Here is a 17,290-nt window from a genome sequence, read left to right on the forward strand (position 1 = left end):
TGCTTTTGAGCTTCATCGTCTTCGAGTATGCACATGAGTTATGTTTAACTGCGAATTATTGCATTTTGACCTTATGGGTTTTAAAGATTTGAGATGTTCGAGACTCTCATTACAAGAAAGTTGCAGTTTTTGATCTATCTTAGCATGTATCTACTTAAAAAATCCACACCGTCCTAGTAATTCAGACTCTTGCTTATCGATTTCCCCCGTGCAGAATTCAATGCAGGATAATTATGCCGGTGAGAGCTCAAGAAAATAGTACTTAATATTGTTGCATTTGTTAAATTACAACGACGTTTCGCCGAATGTGAAACAACGGTTTGTCGCCTGAGGTAGAAGAATGAATTATGAAAACCTCCGTTTAAAGCATATACCATAGGGTCAAAATAAATCATTTACGTAAGTATTCTATTTAACTGACTACATGTCAATTTTCGCTCGTGCGCACTGAATTTAGAGTGCGTTTGGAATTAAAGTGCTGTAACTTTTAAGCTATAGTTAATGTAGAAAACAAACTGTGACTATGAAATTAAAATTAATAATATGTCATAAATATAAATTTTAAATAATAATTTTGATAAAATTATTAAAAATATAATTTATTTTCTATTATACAAGTGAAAATTTATATTAATATAACTTTCAAGTTATAACAGCTAGTGTTTACCAAACATTTTAGTACTGTAGTTTAAAAGTTACAGTTGCCCAACCTCAATTCCAAATGCACCATTAATCATTCTACAATCAGAAAGAGAACTTATGTTGAAGGACAATAATGTATTCTCATTATCTTTAGGAAAATGATATTTAAATCTGGTCAAATCCTCACCTATTTAAAATACATCGTTTAAGTTAAACTAATATAAAAATAATAATTCAATTTCAAATAGGCTTCACAAAACCCCGAGTTTGAGCCGAGTTTGGACCTACTCGAGACCAGCTCGAATTGGTAAAACAGCTTCATGGACTTGGGTTCAAGCACGAACTTTTCACATGTGGGCCGGGTTAAGCTCAACATCTTGGGGGCACCGGTTTTTAAGTTAGGCTTTCCCTTCTCGCATGTTCAAACTAAATTTTAAAAAAAAAATTGTAATGCTGCAAATTTTACATAAATAATAAATAAAAAAAAATTTCAATCTACTTTCTACTAACTAAATTCATTTAATCTCTAACTTGAAAATTCATTCAATCTTTATCAAAAATTTAAATTTAACAACATGATAATCATTAAATAAATCTAAATAACTATAACTTCCAACATATCATAGTTCATAATCATGACACTAATTATCAACATAATATATAAAAATTCTAAAATATCCAATATCTAACCAAAAAAATTCATAGAAGAGTCTCAAAATAATTTTATCATTTTTTTTAAAGCTAGAAAAAAGTCAATACCTCGTGGAGGCACGACATGGTGGCTGTTGGCTTGGAGTGTTGGAGGTGTGATAGCGGCCACATGGGTGTGGTGTGCTTGTTTCAGTGTGTATTAGGGATTTAGGGTTTGTAATTATATACTTATATATATTTTTTTAACTTATTAAAAAAAGGGGCACCAATATGAGTTCCATGTTTTTGATGTCATGCCTAAACCTGTGCCCGAACATATTCGGGTATTCATTTTCAATACCCGGAACCAATTTATTAGTGTATCGGCAAGAACTTTAGGCAGACCACATTGGTTGAGTCTAGTTCGGATTCGGTCAAGGCGGCATTATTGCCCCCTTTAATTTCAGATAACACAAAGCAAAAAGCACTTCCCAAAATCAACCACATCACAACCACCACCATCATAACTACTCACAAAGCAACACTTCAAAATCAACCAAAGCAGATTGTAACATGTTGTTTTACCTATTGCCACCACACTGTTGTTACTAAAGATTAAACACGCGGAGAAGAGTAAGTCAGAGAATTTCGATGGCATGTTTGAGCTAAGAGTATTTTGCCAGAGATCACAAGCTAGCTGAGCAAGCATCTTTAATATGAATAACAACCATTTTTTTTTTCTTTGGGAGAGATCACATTTGCTAAGGTAATGGTGGCCAAGGTAATTGTGGAAGATACCTTATAATGCCTTTAAAATTATTTTAATAACCTAAAAATAAAATTTTACCAAAAATTTCATGAATGTTCTCTAAATACGCACATGAAGTTACTAAAATATACTTAACTCAAAATGGATATGGATTACACAACTCTTGTACATGACTAATTTGATTTTGGAGTTTGGAGAAGAGTTGGAATCATCACTGACACTAAAACGCCAAAATCTGAAGCGCAAGTCATTAGAGCACTTCATTACTGCCGCATTTGACAACTTCTTAAGGTAAGTAATTAATTTCCTTCTTGTAATCAATTGATAGGGTTTTGATACTTAGGGAAAAATCAAAAAATTTAGGGTTTTATGTTGAAGAAATAGATGAAATTGGTTGTGGGTTCTCATAATATATATTTAAAAACAAACTTTGTAATTGTTTTTCTTCATGAAAATGGTGAATTTTTTATGGGTTGTGTAGATTATTAGTCGATCATGACACAACTTAAGGTCCAATCATACACGATTTAAGGTGATGTTACATTACTACATGTAACACATGACTCTTAGATGTGTATTACATGACTTCTTATAATACATGATTGCATGTGACGTAAGACCTCTAAATTACAAGACTTTTGTCGTAATTGTTAATTCAAAAGAATAACTTATCTCTTTAAAGACTTAATTTATGCTAAGAGTTTATATCTTTTTGCTATGCAAAAATTGTCAACAAAAATGTTTTAAAAAAAATAGTAAGCCGAAATTAAAAATTACTAATTTGTCGTCATTATACCAATAAAAATAATAAAAAACAACTTAATGATGAACAAGTTGAGATTTTTCGTAACTCAGATTTTTGGCACTTTTTTAACTTAATTGAGATTCGGTTTTGTACTCATTCATTGCATAAATTGATATTGAGGCATTTGCATTCATCCAACAAAGCCATGTATTTTAATATAGTGAAGAAAGTATGCAGATTTTTTATGTTTGAATTCGCATTAGTTACTGGATTGAATTTAGGAGAAATTTATAAACTTGACTTGGACATTGTTGATGACAATAGTCGGGTATGTGATGTTTTGTTGGGTGATTGCACAAAGTTTATAGATACAACGCTAGGTTAGCCATTAGAATCAACTAAGTCAAGGGATGGTATGAAAATGGTTAAATTTGCCATATTATACTTCTTGGAGGTTGTATTACTTGGAAATGAGTGGAGATCATCTATCACTGTGGATCACATTTTCCGTGTTGACAACTTTGAATATTTAAATAAATATCCTTGGGACTGTGTTTGCTTGGAGGTCACATTGGAAAGTATGAAGAATGTAATTGCACTTAGAAATAATAAAGTACGAAAAATACGATTATAATGAGTTGTGGTTTTAAGACTAAACTTTTGTAAGCCTACTTCAAATCTTGAATTTTTTTTGTTAATTGGACTAGTATCTTAATTTTAGTAAATATTTCAAATATTTGCTGCTACTGTTACTATTTCACTGGCATTTTTGCCTAATACAATTTTTTTTATATGAAAAATTAATGTAGAATTGTTTAAATGACACCTCAAATTTTACTTGTAATGCATTAACATGTTTAATTATATTCGTAATGCATTGTGAATCACATTCTCCATATTGACAACTTTGATTATTTCAATAAACATACTTAGGATCGTGTCTGTTTTGAGGACACACTAGAAAGGATGAAGAATGTGATTGCAATTAGAGATAATAAAGTATGAATAATGCGATTGTAATAAGCTGTACTTTTAAGCCTAAACTTTGGTGGGCCTAATTCAAATCTTGAAAAATATTTTTTAATGGGATTAGTATTTTAATTTTATTAACTATTGTTACTATTTCACTAGCAGTTTTGATTGATACAATTTTATCATATGTCAAGCTAGTGTAGAGTTGTTTAAATCACACCTCAAATTTTATTTGTAATGCACTAACATGTTTAATTATATTCTGAAAACTTGCACAACATTCTAAATATTGTTGAATTTTAAAGAAAATCTAAAAATCAAATTGTCAATGCTCCTTGCTAAGAAAATAGATTTCTTCATCCATTTACAAATAAGAAATTCATTTTTCAAACACAAAATGTCTCAGCATCACAAGTTTCATACACCAATTTTAAAATACAAAACAATATACTAAGAATAAAATTGTGTAAATGTAATTATTTATATTGCATATATTACAATTATTTATTTTAAAGTTGGTTGGCTCTAGTGGCAAGCTTGTATAAGAATTGCTGAACTCACCTCATGTTCAAAAGTAACACAAAGTGGATTTCTAAACTCCATTCTACTAGATATTTCCTCTAGAAAAAATTACAAATTATCATTGATTTTAATTGCAGCTGATGGCATAGGATCAGACATCTTAATCTTGAACTTTATTGATTTCAAATTATGAAGTATCTATATAAATAACTGAAGATACCTTCTCCACCAATTCTGCTAGGGGTGGGCGTCGGATCGAATTCAGGTTGATCCGATCCGATCCGATCACATTCGGATTGAATCGCATTTACTTCGTTTTTAAATTCAATGCAGTGATACGATGAGTTTTGGTCGTGAGTAGGAAAATGGGTTTTAATTGTGTGGCTTCTCTTACTCTAGAATCGTGGTTAAGGATAATGAGATTTTGTTTTTTTTGTTTTTTAAATTTTCAATAATGGGCTAAACTGTTAACTGTGTCGTATTCGTGGGTTTATTTTCAGAATCAAAACTGTGTCGTTTTGGACTTGATCGGGTTTTGAATTTTGATTCGGTGGGGAGAACTAACACTCTTCGGTTTGTTTATATTTAAAAAATTAGATAATTGTCGGCTTGTAGCAGAACCCAGTGCTTGGGCCTGAAGAATTATTGTGGCTTTTATAACTATGGTCCATATCAGACTCTGTCTTCCCGTACCCCCAAGACAAATAAGATTGTTTAGCTCTTGGATTTAATCTGTTATCTTCATTTGGTCCGCACTAAGCATGATTGGGCGACTTGCAGTTTCTGCTGCCCAAACATTTTGGGTTTAGGCCTTATTAATGATTCCGTGAATGTATGTCCGCATGGCTAAATATGCCCAGCGTCTGCATTGGGCACGGTAGTTTTGCCTGCAGCATAGTCAAAGATTACAGGGTTCAAAATTAGGGTTCATTACGAATACCATTCGTAAAACAACAGTCTTTAAAATATCTCTCATATTATTATAAATTTTAGCTTACCTCTCATTTCCATTAAGAAGGTAAAAAATTTTCATCAACGCGCCCACTTTTTTCTTAATTTTAAAATAAAAATGAGGATAATTTGAGGCTTTCAATAGTATCGATTTTTTTTTTTTAAAAAGATTGTCATTTCACGAGAGGTAATTCGAAAAAACGCCCTTAAAATTATTTGAAACTTCTTGAATGTTTCTACCCCAACCTTTATTGTAAAGAGTTATTTGTCAAAGTGTTGGGTAAATATTTGTAGTTCGTCTTTGACAACACAATTGATTTTTTTTTTATTATAACTATTTACTCAAAAATATTCTCTAAAAATGATAATAAATAACATTTTAATAAAAATTAGTGGTGTTTATGGGCCACTCAAATTTCATCTGATGGTTAAAGTTTCTATTTTACAGTTACCACAATGCAAAACGAAGCATTATTTCTCAGGGAAAAAGAAGAAGAAAAAACTTTGCTTTAAAGAGAAATAAATAAGTTAAAAAATCAAGATTTTTTTTTTTTAGATAGATCTACTCAACTTTTCTATTTTAATTATTCAATTACTAATTTATCATAAATTATTAAATTTAGACAACATCACCATTCACCAGCAACAGGATTTCCCTTAAAACCAATGTTGGTGTGTTCAATCCGTCATGCAAACCTCCCGTTAATCAACACCTATCATGTCGGGGGCAAAAAAATTGTCCGTTACGCATCTCGACTCTCTTGACACGTTATCCTTCTAATTTCTAATGAAAATGGACGCCATAAAACTATAATGATTAATTCATTTAACGCAGGAGCATTATAACTTTTAGAACAGTCAGGTAGATCAGTAAGTTTGAATTTAGATTTCATCTCGTTACTTCTCCTTCTGCAAATCAAATTACTTGAAGTGATGTAATTAATACTGTCAACAAAAACATGTGCTGCATGATTTGATCAGAGAATTCATAACATTTAAGTTTATTCTGACAAATAACTAATCTTGTCCCATTTTACCATTTAAAGAATTATCAAAAGAGTAAGTGTAGCGTACTAATTTTTCCCCTAAAAAGCATTTATATTTATTTTTAAAAGTAAAACCCTCCTGGTTATTGGCTCTTGGCCATTTGCTATTGCAATAAAAATTGCAAACAGTTGAATCCCCATGTCTCTCACTTCTCTGGCCACATTATCGTCCAACAAACAAAAAACCAACATGTGTTGCTTTGATTTTCATCCGTTACCCATTTGTACTTTATAGCTTCTTCAATACTTAGTTCTTTCATTGCATGCTTGTAAAGCACAACCACATAATGAAAACTCTACAGACATTAACAAAATGAAGTGTTAACTAACCTTGTCTACTAGATCATACAGCTGTCTTGCATGTCATAAGTCATAACCTGGTAAAATTTTTCATCATTGTCTCATGATATTTGATTAATGGGTATTGGTTTTTATGTGAATAATTATATAGCATGGAGTGTATGATTGTTGTTGTTAGAAGCTAAGTGGGTTTCTAAGCGGGTTTCTTGGTATCGAGTTTTGAGTCAATTGGGTTTTGTTTAGCTGATGTGATGGCTCCTATAAGAGGGTCAAAGAAAAGGAGAAAGATTGAGAAGAAGGCTGAAGGAAATGCTTCTGCTTCTGGGTCTTCAGAACAGGAAGCATCTTTTGTTTGGTGGCTTGAATACTCCAAGAGGATTAATGGTATCTACTCTTTCACAATTTTACTTCTTTTACTCTGTCGGCTTTCACGCTGTTTTTGCAGATTAGATTGTTTATTCTTTTATATGTTTTTGGTTTGTTGATACTGTTCTTCTTGACCATTTATGATATCATTCACATTTATTGTTTTTTCTTCTCTTCGGCTTATAATATTGTTCAAGTTTATTTCTTGATATACTGCAAATGCATTTGAAAGCGTATAGGGAGGATCCCCAATCCGAAATTTGAGTCGTTCTGTTCACCTAAAATTCTCCTTTGTTGTCTAATCGAATGTTGAAGAGGATATGACGAAAGGTTTCATTTTTTTTCCCATCATATAAATATATATTAATAATTGCTACGTAGCAAAATCTTAGAGAAAAACTGTATCTTGCCAATTCAAGTAGCATGTGACTCACCAATACCTAATGATTTGAAAGAAATTCGATCCCTGGAAGGTGTCTGTTCATGTTGCTGTAGAGAACTTAATAATTTCAATTATCTTACATTGAGGAAAATGAGAATGGAATACTTCTTTCAGAAGAAAATGAAAGAAATTAGGAAGTAAATAATACTAATCTTATTTTCTCTTCAAGAAATGTAAATTTCATTGTCGACTGCTGCAGAATACATTTGAAACCCAGATTACGATAAGTTCGAACAGTTACTTTTGTAACCTGCCCAAGAGAGTATGAAATTTTTAGTTTCTTCTTCTTCTTAAAGGAGTATCGCTAAGAAAATATCTATTGGTTTATATCAGAAATCAGATTATCATGCATCTCACCTCTGAGTTGCATAACTGATCCAACTTTTGAAAGATTGTAGAAGCTGAAAAGTGAAATAGAGCTGCTGCTATTTTAGATTAGAAACTGACTGTATTGAAGGCTTCTTATGGAGTTGGACATAGTTGAAGTGGTGGGGGGGCTTCTTTCGCATCTTCTCAAATTAGCTGTATCAGCCCTGTTTCTCAAGGTTTCAATGTTTATCTAGAGGGCTCTATATCATTTGTTGAGAAACTCAAACCAATTTGTTTGGTGCTGCGTGGAGAGTTTATTTCTTAATTTTCAAAGGATAGTTTCTTATATTATGTCTTTATCTATCTAAACACATTTTTTATATGAGCATTTGCAGGAATTCAAAATGTTAAATTTGCTTGTAATGTAAATTAATTTTTGTCTTCCACTTTGATATGGCGAGGAATTTATCTAAAAGGATTGGGCGAATATTGATCATTCATTGAGATAAGTAGTATTTGGCAATTTTATCGTGTAGGATCATTGGTATGTTTGATAGAATGATAAAAAGAAGTTTATCTGCTTATAGCTTTCTGGTTAAATGCAGTTGCACGTATAATGTGGCAAATGCACCTGTCAAAATGAGAAATCTGCATTGTAAACTATTGTGAATTTTGACCGTCGCTGCCAGATACATGTCCGAGACCCTCCTTGCTGCAAATAAATAATTTTGTCATTTGCTTACTGATTGCACATTGATGAAAGCTTGATAAACCTTCAAATATAGTATTGTGTACCACTACTAACGCTCTGTTTCAACACTCACGTCCTCACTGCCATGTGTTTCACTTTTGAAAATTTGGATGTCTTTATATCCTTTTGTTTCTCGTGGAGACAAATCATTTCTGCACTTATTATGAGAATAGCAGTTGTAATGCTCAACGACTTGCAATAATCCTTCAGATTATGATGTGCTTGCCATGGCACTTTGATAAACACACACAAACAATAAAACTTTTGCCAAAAGGTAATGAATATAGTACGGTGGTTTATTTCTCCTTAACTCCTTAAAAGGTTTAAGTATGTGATTTTAGAAACGTGCTTGCACTGGAGTAGCAATTAAAATTTGATTGGGTTCCTAAGCAAGCACAATTACTAAACTACAGAGATTTTGTTAGCTCAAGTACTGCTGAAACTATGGTTATTTGAAAATGTGGTTGTCTATGCTGTGATCAAATGCTTTGTGTTGCATATTGAAATCGTTGTTGTTATTTCAGTCTGCCAGACAAGATATCTGTTAGTGTGACTAAAAATTGTTGAAATTATTTGTCACTCTTATTCAAAATGAAGCATGTCAGCTAATATTCAATTTTTATTATGATGGCTGTCTATTTCTCAATCAATTTTGTTGTCATATTTTCCATCCACACGCTCTTACTTTGATGTCGATAATTTAATGATGCTTTATGCAGCTTCACGCTTTGATATCAATCTAGACATTTAAAACTGATCTAATTTCTCTTCTTTTACCCTTCCTGTCTGCAGGTTTTCAATCTCCATTGAAGGGTTTAGATAAGTTCAAATCTGTTTTCAAGATCTCCAGAAGAACTTTTGACTACATATGTTCACTTGTGGAAGAAAAAATGGTGGTCAAGACAGGAGGTTTTTCATTCACAAGTGGCAAACATTTGTCTTTCCGCGATCAAGTAGCTATAGCTTTAAGAAGGCTGAGTTCTGGTGATTCATTGATGTCAATTGGTGATTCATGTGGGCTACATCACTCAACTGTGTCTCAAGTGACCTGGCGTTTTGTTGAGGCCATGGAACAAAAGGGACTTCAGCACCTGCAATGGCCTTCTGAAACCGAAATGGCAGAGATAAAATCCAAATTTGAGAAAATACAAGGCCTCCCTAATTGTTGTGGTGTGATTGATACCACCCATATACTCATGTGTCTGCCCTCTTCAGACCCCACAAATAATCTGTGGCTTGATCACATGAAGAATCACAGCATGGTCCTCCAGGCAATTGTGGACCCTGAAATGAGGTTCCGGGATATAGTCACAGGATGGCCAGGAAAAATGGAAGACCGGTTGATCTTTCGGAGTTCGAATTTCTACAAGTTGTGTGAAGAAGGGAAGAGGTTGAATGGGAAAATTTTGGAGCTCTCTGGAGGATCAGAAATAAGAGAGTATATAATTGGGGATTCCGGCTATCCTTTCCTGCCATATCTTGTAACTCCTTATAAAGGACAGGAGCTTCCAGAGTTGGGCTCTGAGTTCAATAGACGGCACTCTGCTTCTCACTTGGTGGCACAAAGGGCACTGGCAAGATTGAAAGATAAGTGGAAGATCATTCAAGGTGTGATGTGGAGACCTGACAAGCACAAGTTACCAAGAATTATTCTCGTTTGCTGCTTGCTTCATAACATTGTTATTGATTTAGAGGACGAGATGCAGGATGAAATACCTCTGCTTCATGACCACGACTCTGGTTACCACCAACAGGTTTGTGAAACTGCTGACAGGGAGGGTGAATATTTGAGAGATAAGTTGTCTCTCTATTTGTCTGGAAAATTGCCGCCTTAATCCTGATTATTTACAATGGTGGATTGAATAGTTGATATTGTTCTAACTGTCATTTAGCTAGACTTCTGATTCAAAATCTTGGTGAAAAATCAAAATTATATAGAGCAAGTCAAAGCCAATTTGCCTTTCTTCGTAAATTATTTCGTTGAAATTCTATGCTTGCCGCACTACTGGGTAATGCTCTTGTAATTAACAAGGCATTGATTAAGACAACCAAATGTCGCTGCTATGATGTATTGGCACAGAAATGATTAAGATGGATAATTTGGTTTCATATGCCATGATTATTTCAAGTTCATTAAATTTTCCAAGCTAGTATTATAGCTTCTTTGAAGTTTGAAGTCCAAAATTTTCAGAATGAAGATCAATGATGGTGATAGATAATTAGCAGGATAAAAGCTTCGACCTGAAGAAGTGGAAACATCAAACAAGTCTAGATTCAGAACGACCCACATATCTATTTATCCATTAGGTTTGCAACTCCCGACCAAACAAAGCAAGAAATGTTCAGACAGAGACCATTCATGCGTCATTTCGATTAGAACTTTGCAAAGTATGCAGGTCTTAAATCTTAAGCAAGAGCTGAAAGTTTTATCTACTTGTATACAAAAAGCTGCATTTCTGAGTCAACCAGGACACTGCCCATGATCACACCATGCTATTTTCTTGAATCTCTCTGTCTCTAGTCATTAAGCTGCAAAACCAGCAAGTCAATTGCGAGGATTAGCCATTTGATCGAATCATGAAGATGAAACTCTTTTATCTTTATGAATCCACACTTTTGTAATAAGATCCCTGATAACGATAGCATGCTCCTATAAACTAACACTAGAGACACTGTGAATAATCTTAGTGTCAGGGAATTATATGTGAGAGAAAAATTACCTTACTTCGGAACTAGGTTTTATCAATAATTTTGGTTGATAGAAAATACAAATATTTCGGACCATTCTTGCTTTACAGAATCTGGGACCACAGATTCGTTCATCAAAGCATTCCATACATTTCCCCCAGGACCACCGAGAACCCATTTAACTTTCGCTGGCGGGCTAGCAATATTAAGAGTCGAAGCATTTGCCCCCTTGGTCAAGACATCTTTCTCGCAACAAACAGAATTCTTTGCATGCTGCAAAAGGGGGAAAAAAAAATGTTCTCACCACCTTTTTCAATGAACCAAAAAAAAAAAAACAGCAATTATGTTATTTTTAAACATGAAGTTAGATGTCACTCATTGCTCAAACTCACAGCAGAATGACAGCCTGGTTTTCCTTCCTTGGATGTGACTTTAATCTTTTTGGCATCTTTTTGTCGCTTCACAATGATTCTCAGTGGAAGGTCCTAATCAGAAATATTTTTCAGCTGAAAGCCACAATGGTGTGATAAAGGACAGCAGAGTGACCCTGAATAAAACTTTCAGGAATGGAAAAATTCAAAGTTTAACTGAAATAAAAAATTTACAGATTAAACTCACGGCTAACAGATTGCCTTCTTTTGCATTGGTCGTTGATTTACTTTTTCTCACTTCTTGAAGGTATCTCTCAGCAGCTAACCGAGAACGAAATCGAAATCCAGTCCCTGGCTCAATGTAATACTGCAGTATAGAACTTAAAAGGAAGAACTGCTTAAAAAAAAGACCTAAATTCAGCTCTATCCACATATTTTCCATCATGCTATAGATCAATTTGGATTTTCCAAGTCTCCCTCCTCCCACCCCACCCCCCAAATTTGATCAGGTATTCATTTGTAGATAAAATCTTTACTTCAATGCTTGTCTGGGTTCTAAAGACCAGATTTTGTACAAAAGCAAAACCAAAAGAATTGAACAAAACAATTACAGGGAACTTGGAATCTCTTCCATCCAGGAAGCATTAAGCATTTTTGTTTTTGATGATGCAAAATTTTAACAAAGAACTACAGCATCTTTTGGTTTTCAAAAGGCACCAGAGTATTCGTTAGTTGACACTTGAATGAAACCCAAAAGAAAGTATCCTTTAGCTTTAAGTGCTCTTATTCAATCTGTAGAAAACGGAAATGAGTCAAATGACCATAACCAAACAATGCAAGTGATCATATACTCAACTAAGGCTTTATACCTAAAAAATATCTCTGTATACATGGAATGCCAGGTGATTTACCCATCCAAAATCTTAGCAGTATCTATGTGACTACCCCTGTGCATACAGTCTGGCACAGTTACGTACTTCAATAGACATTTATAATGTCGATCACTATGTGTGTTAGCATGATAGACACACATCTAAACTCCTCAAGCTAACCTAGTATGAAGAACATACTCAACATTGCAGAGAAAGAAGAAAAGAAAGAAAAGTACCCTGTCAATAGTACCGGCATAGTTGATATTCTTACGGGGAATCTCCTGAACAATCCAATTATCAGGCAGTCCAAATGATGCAGCACTCTTAGTGGCACAGGGCACAATTTGCATCTGCATCAACATTGATGTAATAGATAAGATTTACCTTGACTAAATTTAATTATTAAAAGATAAAGACCCATACAGAAAATGCACGCAACCAGTTCTTGCAGCAAAAAGACAAGTCAAGACATAATACCCTTATAGTAACAGAACCGTTGTTTTGCCATAAACAAAAAAGAAGATGATTTAAAAACTTACGTTTTGTACATTACCATACTTCACTCTCTTGGGACTAACGGTATCTTCTTCCCCTGTTAGATATTTCTGAATAGATAACAAGGAACGAAACTGCCGTCCAGTCCTCGGCTCATAGTAGTACTGCATGAAACAAGGAAAACAAATGAAACGACATCCAATTGAAAGGATCATACAGAAGGATGCCAAAGTTAATTAAAATGTTCAAGCCCTTTGTGGAGACAAAATAAATGCACAGCTTCACACAAAAGCACTTTAGTGTAAGAAGAAAGAAGTTAAGCTACAGGTCTCATCATCTAGCTAATTAACCAAGTGAAAGAAACATTATCAGGTGCGGATGCCCTCATTGTCTTAAAATCTGGACCAATAAACTATTTGGCATAGAGCCTCGCACAAAGAAAAACATCAAATTTAGTGCATGAACAATACAATTCTCTAAGTGAAATTGTCTGACCCCTTGAGTGACAACGTTAAGATTTATTGGTCTAGATTTTAACAGAGTACAGACTCATTAACCAAGAATCAAAGGTAAATGATGAGCATTATTTATTTCTAGCTGATTTCATTTCTATATGAATCAAACCCAATTCCATCATTCTTTCTCTGCAACTTCTTCGGACTGTCAGGTCTACAAAATTACCATTCCCAAAGGTAAAAATTAAAAACACTAATTGTGTTAAAAAAAAAAAAAAGAAAGCTTGTGCATTATAAAATTAAAATACTTGAAAGGCCATTATAATTATACTGTAGGTCTTTCGTAAATAAAGAAACTGAAGCACCTTGTCGATCCGGTCAGGGCGGGTAGGAGAGTGAGTACGAGGGCGTTCCTCAACGGACCAGCCACGTGGCAATTTGAAGGAAGATTTAGAAAAGGTAGAGTTGCGGTCCACCAGCTGCCACTCCATTTCCCTTGATGATTCTTGCATTTCTCCTCCCGCGATTTGCAGATTTGACGGCGAGGCCACTACCTTCTTCTTCTTCTTCTTCTTCTTCTTCTGCACTGACGACATTCTCCTGTCTGTTTTAGTTTTATTTTGATAAGAGCACTCGGCACTCACCATTATCACCGAGACTGACAGTCAATTAAATGCTTTCTACAGTCAATATAACTTGGATTTCACATAATTTTATCTGGATAAGATTTAACTTGTCATTTATTTATTCGTTCTTGTTGCAAAATACAAAAGCTAACATTAGTAAACTACAAGTCGTTCCGTCTTTAACTCTTTAACGCCTCCACTCTGAATCGAAAATTTTTTTAAGTGTCTTCTAACATATTGGAAGTCCATACTAACATTTTATTCACGTGTGGGAATGGAATTTGTATTTTTGCATTAATAGAAACATTATAGCATCAATTTTGAATTAGTCTTTACTGTAGATCTAGCACTTTATTAAAATAAAGAATCCTTTAGAGACGCACACCTATAAATATTTTTTTTTGTCTTCTAACTTATTAAAATAAAAAATCTCTTATTTTGTTAAATAATGCTCATATTTATAAACCTATTTTTTTTCACTTAAGAGTCAATTCGAGAATGTTGTAACTTCTAAAATAATTGTTGTTAGTTGTGTTGTAGAAATAATCAGTTAATTGTTTGTTAAATTTTATTTTCAGAAATACTATGAATTTTGAAAACAATTATAGACGTTTCGTAATTTTACTAGGGAGATTGTCAATTTCCCCCCTGCAGTAATCAACATATATTATTTTCCCCCATGCTGTTTTTATAATGGCCAAAAACCCCTCCTGACAGCATAAGTTTACAATATTACCCTTATTTTCAACTACTCTTTTATTTTCATTTATTATAAATTAAACAAATCACATGAATAGAAACTAAATAAAAAATTAAGCATTGAAAACAAGAAATATATGTTTTGATATGAGAAAAAAATAAATAATAATTTTTTTTCTTGTACTTATTTATTTTGTAAAAATTTTCTTATAATAAATATATAAGAAAGTTATTATAAAATGATAAAAAACTTATTATAAGAAAATTTGAACGACAAATAAAAATTTATTATAAGATAAATAATAAAATATTTTACCTATATTTTTTACATTTAATTTTAAAATATTACAAAATGTTTATTATAAGAAAATGTTCACAAAATAAATAATTACAAGAAAAAAATTTATTATTAATTTTTTTGCTTATATCAAAACATATATTTCTTGTTTTTAATACTTAATTTTTTTATTTAGTTTCTATTCATATAATTTATTTAATTTAAAATAAATGTAAATAAAAGAGTAATTAAAAATAAGGGTAATATTGTAAACTTATGTTGTCATGGGGGTTTTTGGCCATTATAAAAACAATAAAGGGGTAAATGGTATATGTTAATTACTGTAGAGGGGAAAGTGGCAATCTCTCATTTTACTATTAAACCGCTGAAAGAAAACTAATGATTAAAATATAGATAATGTATGATAAAATATTATATATACATGTTCTTATTTATTTATACATGTAAGAACATGTGTATATAATTTTTTTAATTGTGTGTTATACTAATTTTTATTAAAAATAAAATTTATAATATATTGATTTTATTTTTTTTATTTTTTTATCTTAAAACAAACGATAATTAAATTTATAATACAGTGAAACAAACTTAATAATAATTTGACCAACAAATTGATATTGATGAATTATAATAAAAATATATTAAAATAGTAATTTTGTTTCCAATTTGAATAAGGATAATTTTGGGTTTATTTAATAATTTTAAGGATATTTATAGAATTGCATTAAAGGATAAAATTGATTCTCAAAATCAGAATTTAAAAACTATTCATTTCTTACTTTTTAAAATCGACTGTAGGAGGGGCTAGTTTTGACAAAAATGATTTTAATTTTTTCTTACCAAACATTAAAATTACCGTTTACATTTCAAAATCAGTTTTAAACCTCCCAAAAACAATCCCAAACAGACCCTTATTACGTGTCTTAGGAAAATTTATCCCACTCAAAGTTTAAATCACTTTCTCATCACTCAATATTTAATACCAAATAAATATATAAAACCGGTCCGCTTTTGGTTGACAAATCTCATATGGTTTAGCACTAGTACAAAGTTCAAACACTATATTATTCTGTCAATGGAGTGCTGAGAAAGGAGTTGATTACATTTAATATATTCTTGCACAAAACGCAAGAGCTGTCTGTCGTGTAAGTAAGCATGAGGCAATAGTTAGGTCATTCGTGATATCATTCGAAATATAAATCAAACTTCGTTTTTGTTAACTAAGGACTGACGTTATCGTATCACCGTCGTCAGTGCTTATGTTAGGCTCACAAGTCACAATTTTTAAATGTAGACATAAATTAAACTAAGCTGCTGTAAACTAATCCCCTATTAGACTCGACAGTGTGAACGTAAAAGCTGGTTAAGCTCCATGCAGCGGAATCTATTGGCAGGTGCCCGTGTTTCATGCAATACATATTTGAAAGTTAATTAGGCCGTAAATTTTTGCTTGAATTTGTCCAGATTTTGACATATTTGGAGATTTTGTGATATAATTTGCCACATTTTAAGGGGCCGCGTGCATTTGAAATTTTTGCTTGAATAAGACCAAATCTTGAACATGAAGTTCAATGAATGAGTTTTTTTCATCATGTGTATACACGATCATGCGTCATGTGATCACTTTGAATCCAGACAGGGTAGATAGGAGCCGCCCTGTGATCATTGATCAACCACATGTCAGGAACGAAGTAGCACTCTGCATATTAGATTCCCTTAACTGGGAAAAAAAAAATTATAAGACTAGAATATAAATCAGTTTTCAATGTATTTTTTGATTGAGTAATTAGATGTTTTAAAATTTTATGTCAAATAATTTATATTGCTTAGGAGGCACAGTTTCACCGAGGGCCGGGTAATTTCATATTCGGATCGAATTTGGATGAATTCAATCAGATTTCGGATACTTCAGATTGAAAAAAAAAAATTATCTGATTTTAATTCGAACTTCAAATCCGATCTAATCTGATCCGAAATAATTCGGATCGGACTCGGATCAGATGAATATTTCGGTTAAGTTTGGATTCAAATCGGTTCGGATTGAATTCGGATTTGGGCCTTTTTGACAATACAAAAAATTTAATGAAATCTAGAATTAATGAAAACAAAAGTCCTTACACAATTCTTTCATTAGCTTCATTATCAGAAGCTCAGGGTGTCATATGATAATTAAACATCCAAATATGGGTAAGCCGAGAGCTTATCTCTCTGCAGCAGCCTTCAATCTAGTGTTCACGCTTCGTCTTCTTGATTTGCTCATCAAATACTACACATTCAAATCCTTAGACAATCATGCAATAAAGACAGGAACCTTACACAATGAACGAGTCAGTAGTCGTGA

The 17,290-nt window shown here is 32.7% G+C and overlaps 2 protein-coding genes across 4 annotated transcripts; one reads left to right on the forward strand and one right to left on the reverse strand.

Annotated features, from left to right (window-relative positions):
* Positions 1 to 6,598: 6,598 nt before the first annotated feature.
* On the forward strand, positions 6,599 to 10,400 carry LOC112096192 (protein ALP1-like). Its single transcript, XM_024179329.1, has 2 exons — positions 6,599 to 6,961; positions 9,238 to 10,400. The coding sequence occupies exons 1-2, from the start codon at positions 6,829 to 6,831 to the stop codon at positions 10,278 to 10,280; spliced, it is 1,176 nt and encodes a 391-aa protein (XP_024035097.1). The 5' UTR covers positions 6,599 to 6,828; the 3' UTR covers positions 10,281 to 10,400.
* Positions 10,401 to 10,786: 386 nt separating this feature from the next.
* Positions 10,787 to 14,139, reverse strand: LOC18034044 (methyl-CpG-binding domain-containing protein 7). Of its 3 annotated transcripts, none has more exons than XM_006424689.2 (7): positions 13,692 to 14,139; positions 12,916 to 13,035; positions 12,613 to 12,726; positions 11,752 to 11,871; positions 11,526 to 11,618; positions 11,171 to 11,406; positions 10,787 to 10,974 (listed from the first exon to the last, which is right to left on the reverse strand). In XM_006424689.2, the coding sequence occupies exons 1-6, from the start codon at positions 13,971 to 13,973 to the stop codon at positions 11,188 to 11,190; spliced, it is 948 nt and encodes a 315-aa protein (XP_006424752.1). In that variant the 5' UTR covers positions 13,974 to 14,139; the 3' UTR covers positions 10,787 to 10,974; positions 11,171 to 11,187. The 3 variants fall into 3 exon arrangements, with proteins under 3 accessions (XP_006424752.1, XP_006424753.1, XP_024035720.1); XM_006424690.2 differs by having other exon boundaries at positions 11,166 to 11,406; XM_024179952.1 differs by having other exon boundaries at positions 11,166 to 11,406; positions 11,752 to 11,898.
* Between the last annotated feature and the right edge of the window lie 3,151 nt (positions 14,140 to 17,290).

The sequence above is a fragment of the Citrus clementina genome, unplaced genomic scaffold, assembly GCF_000493195.1.
Source record: "Citrus clementina cultivar Clemenules unplaced genomic scaffold, Citrus_clementina_v1.0 scaffold_8, whole genome shotgun sequence".
NCBI lineage: Eukaryota > Viridiplantae > Streptophyta > Magnoliopsida > Sapindales > Rutaceae > Citrus > Citrus x clementina.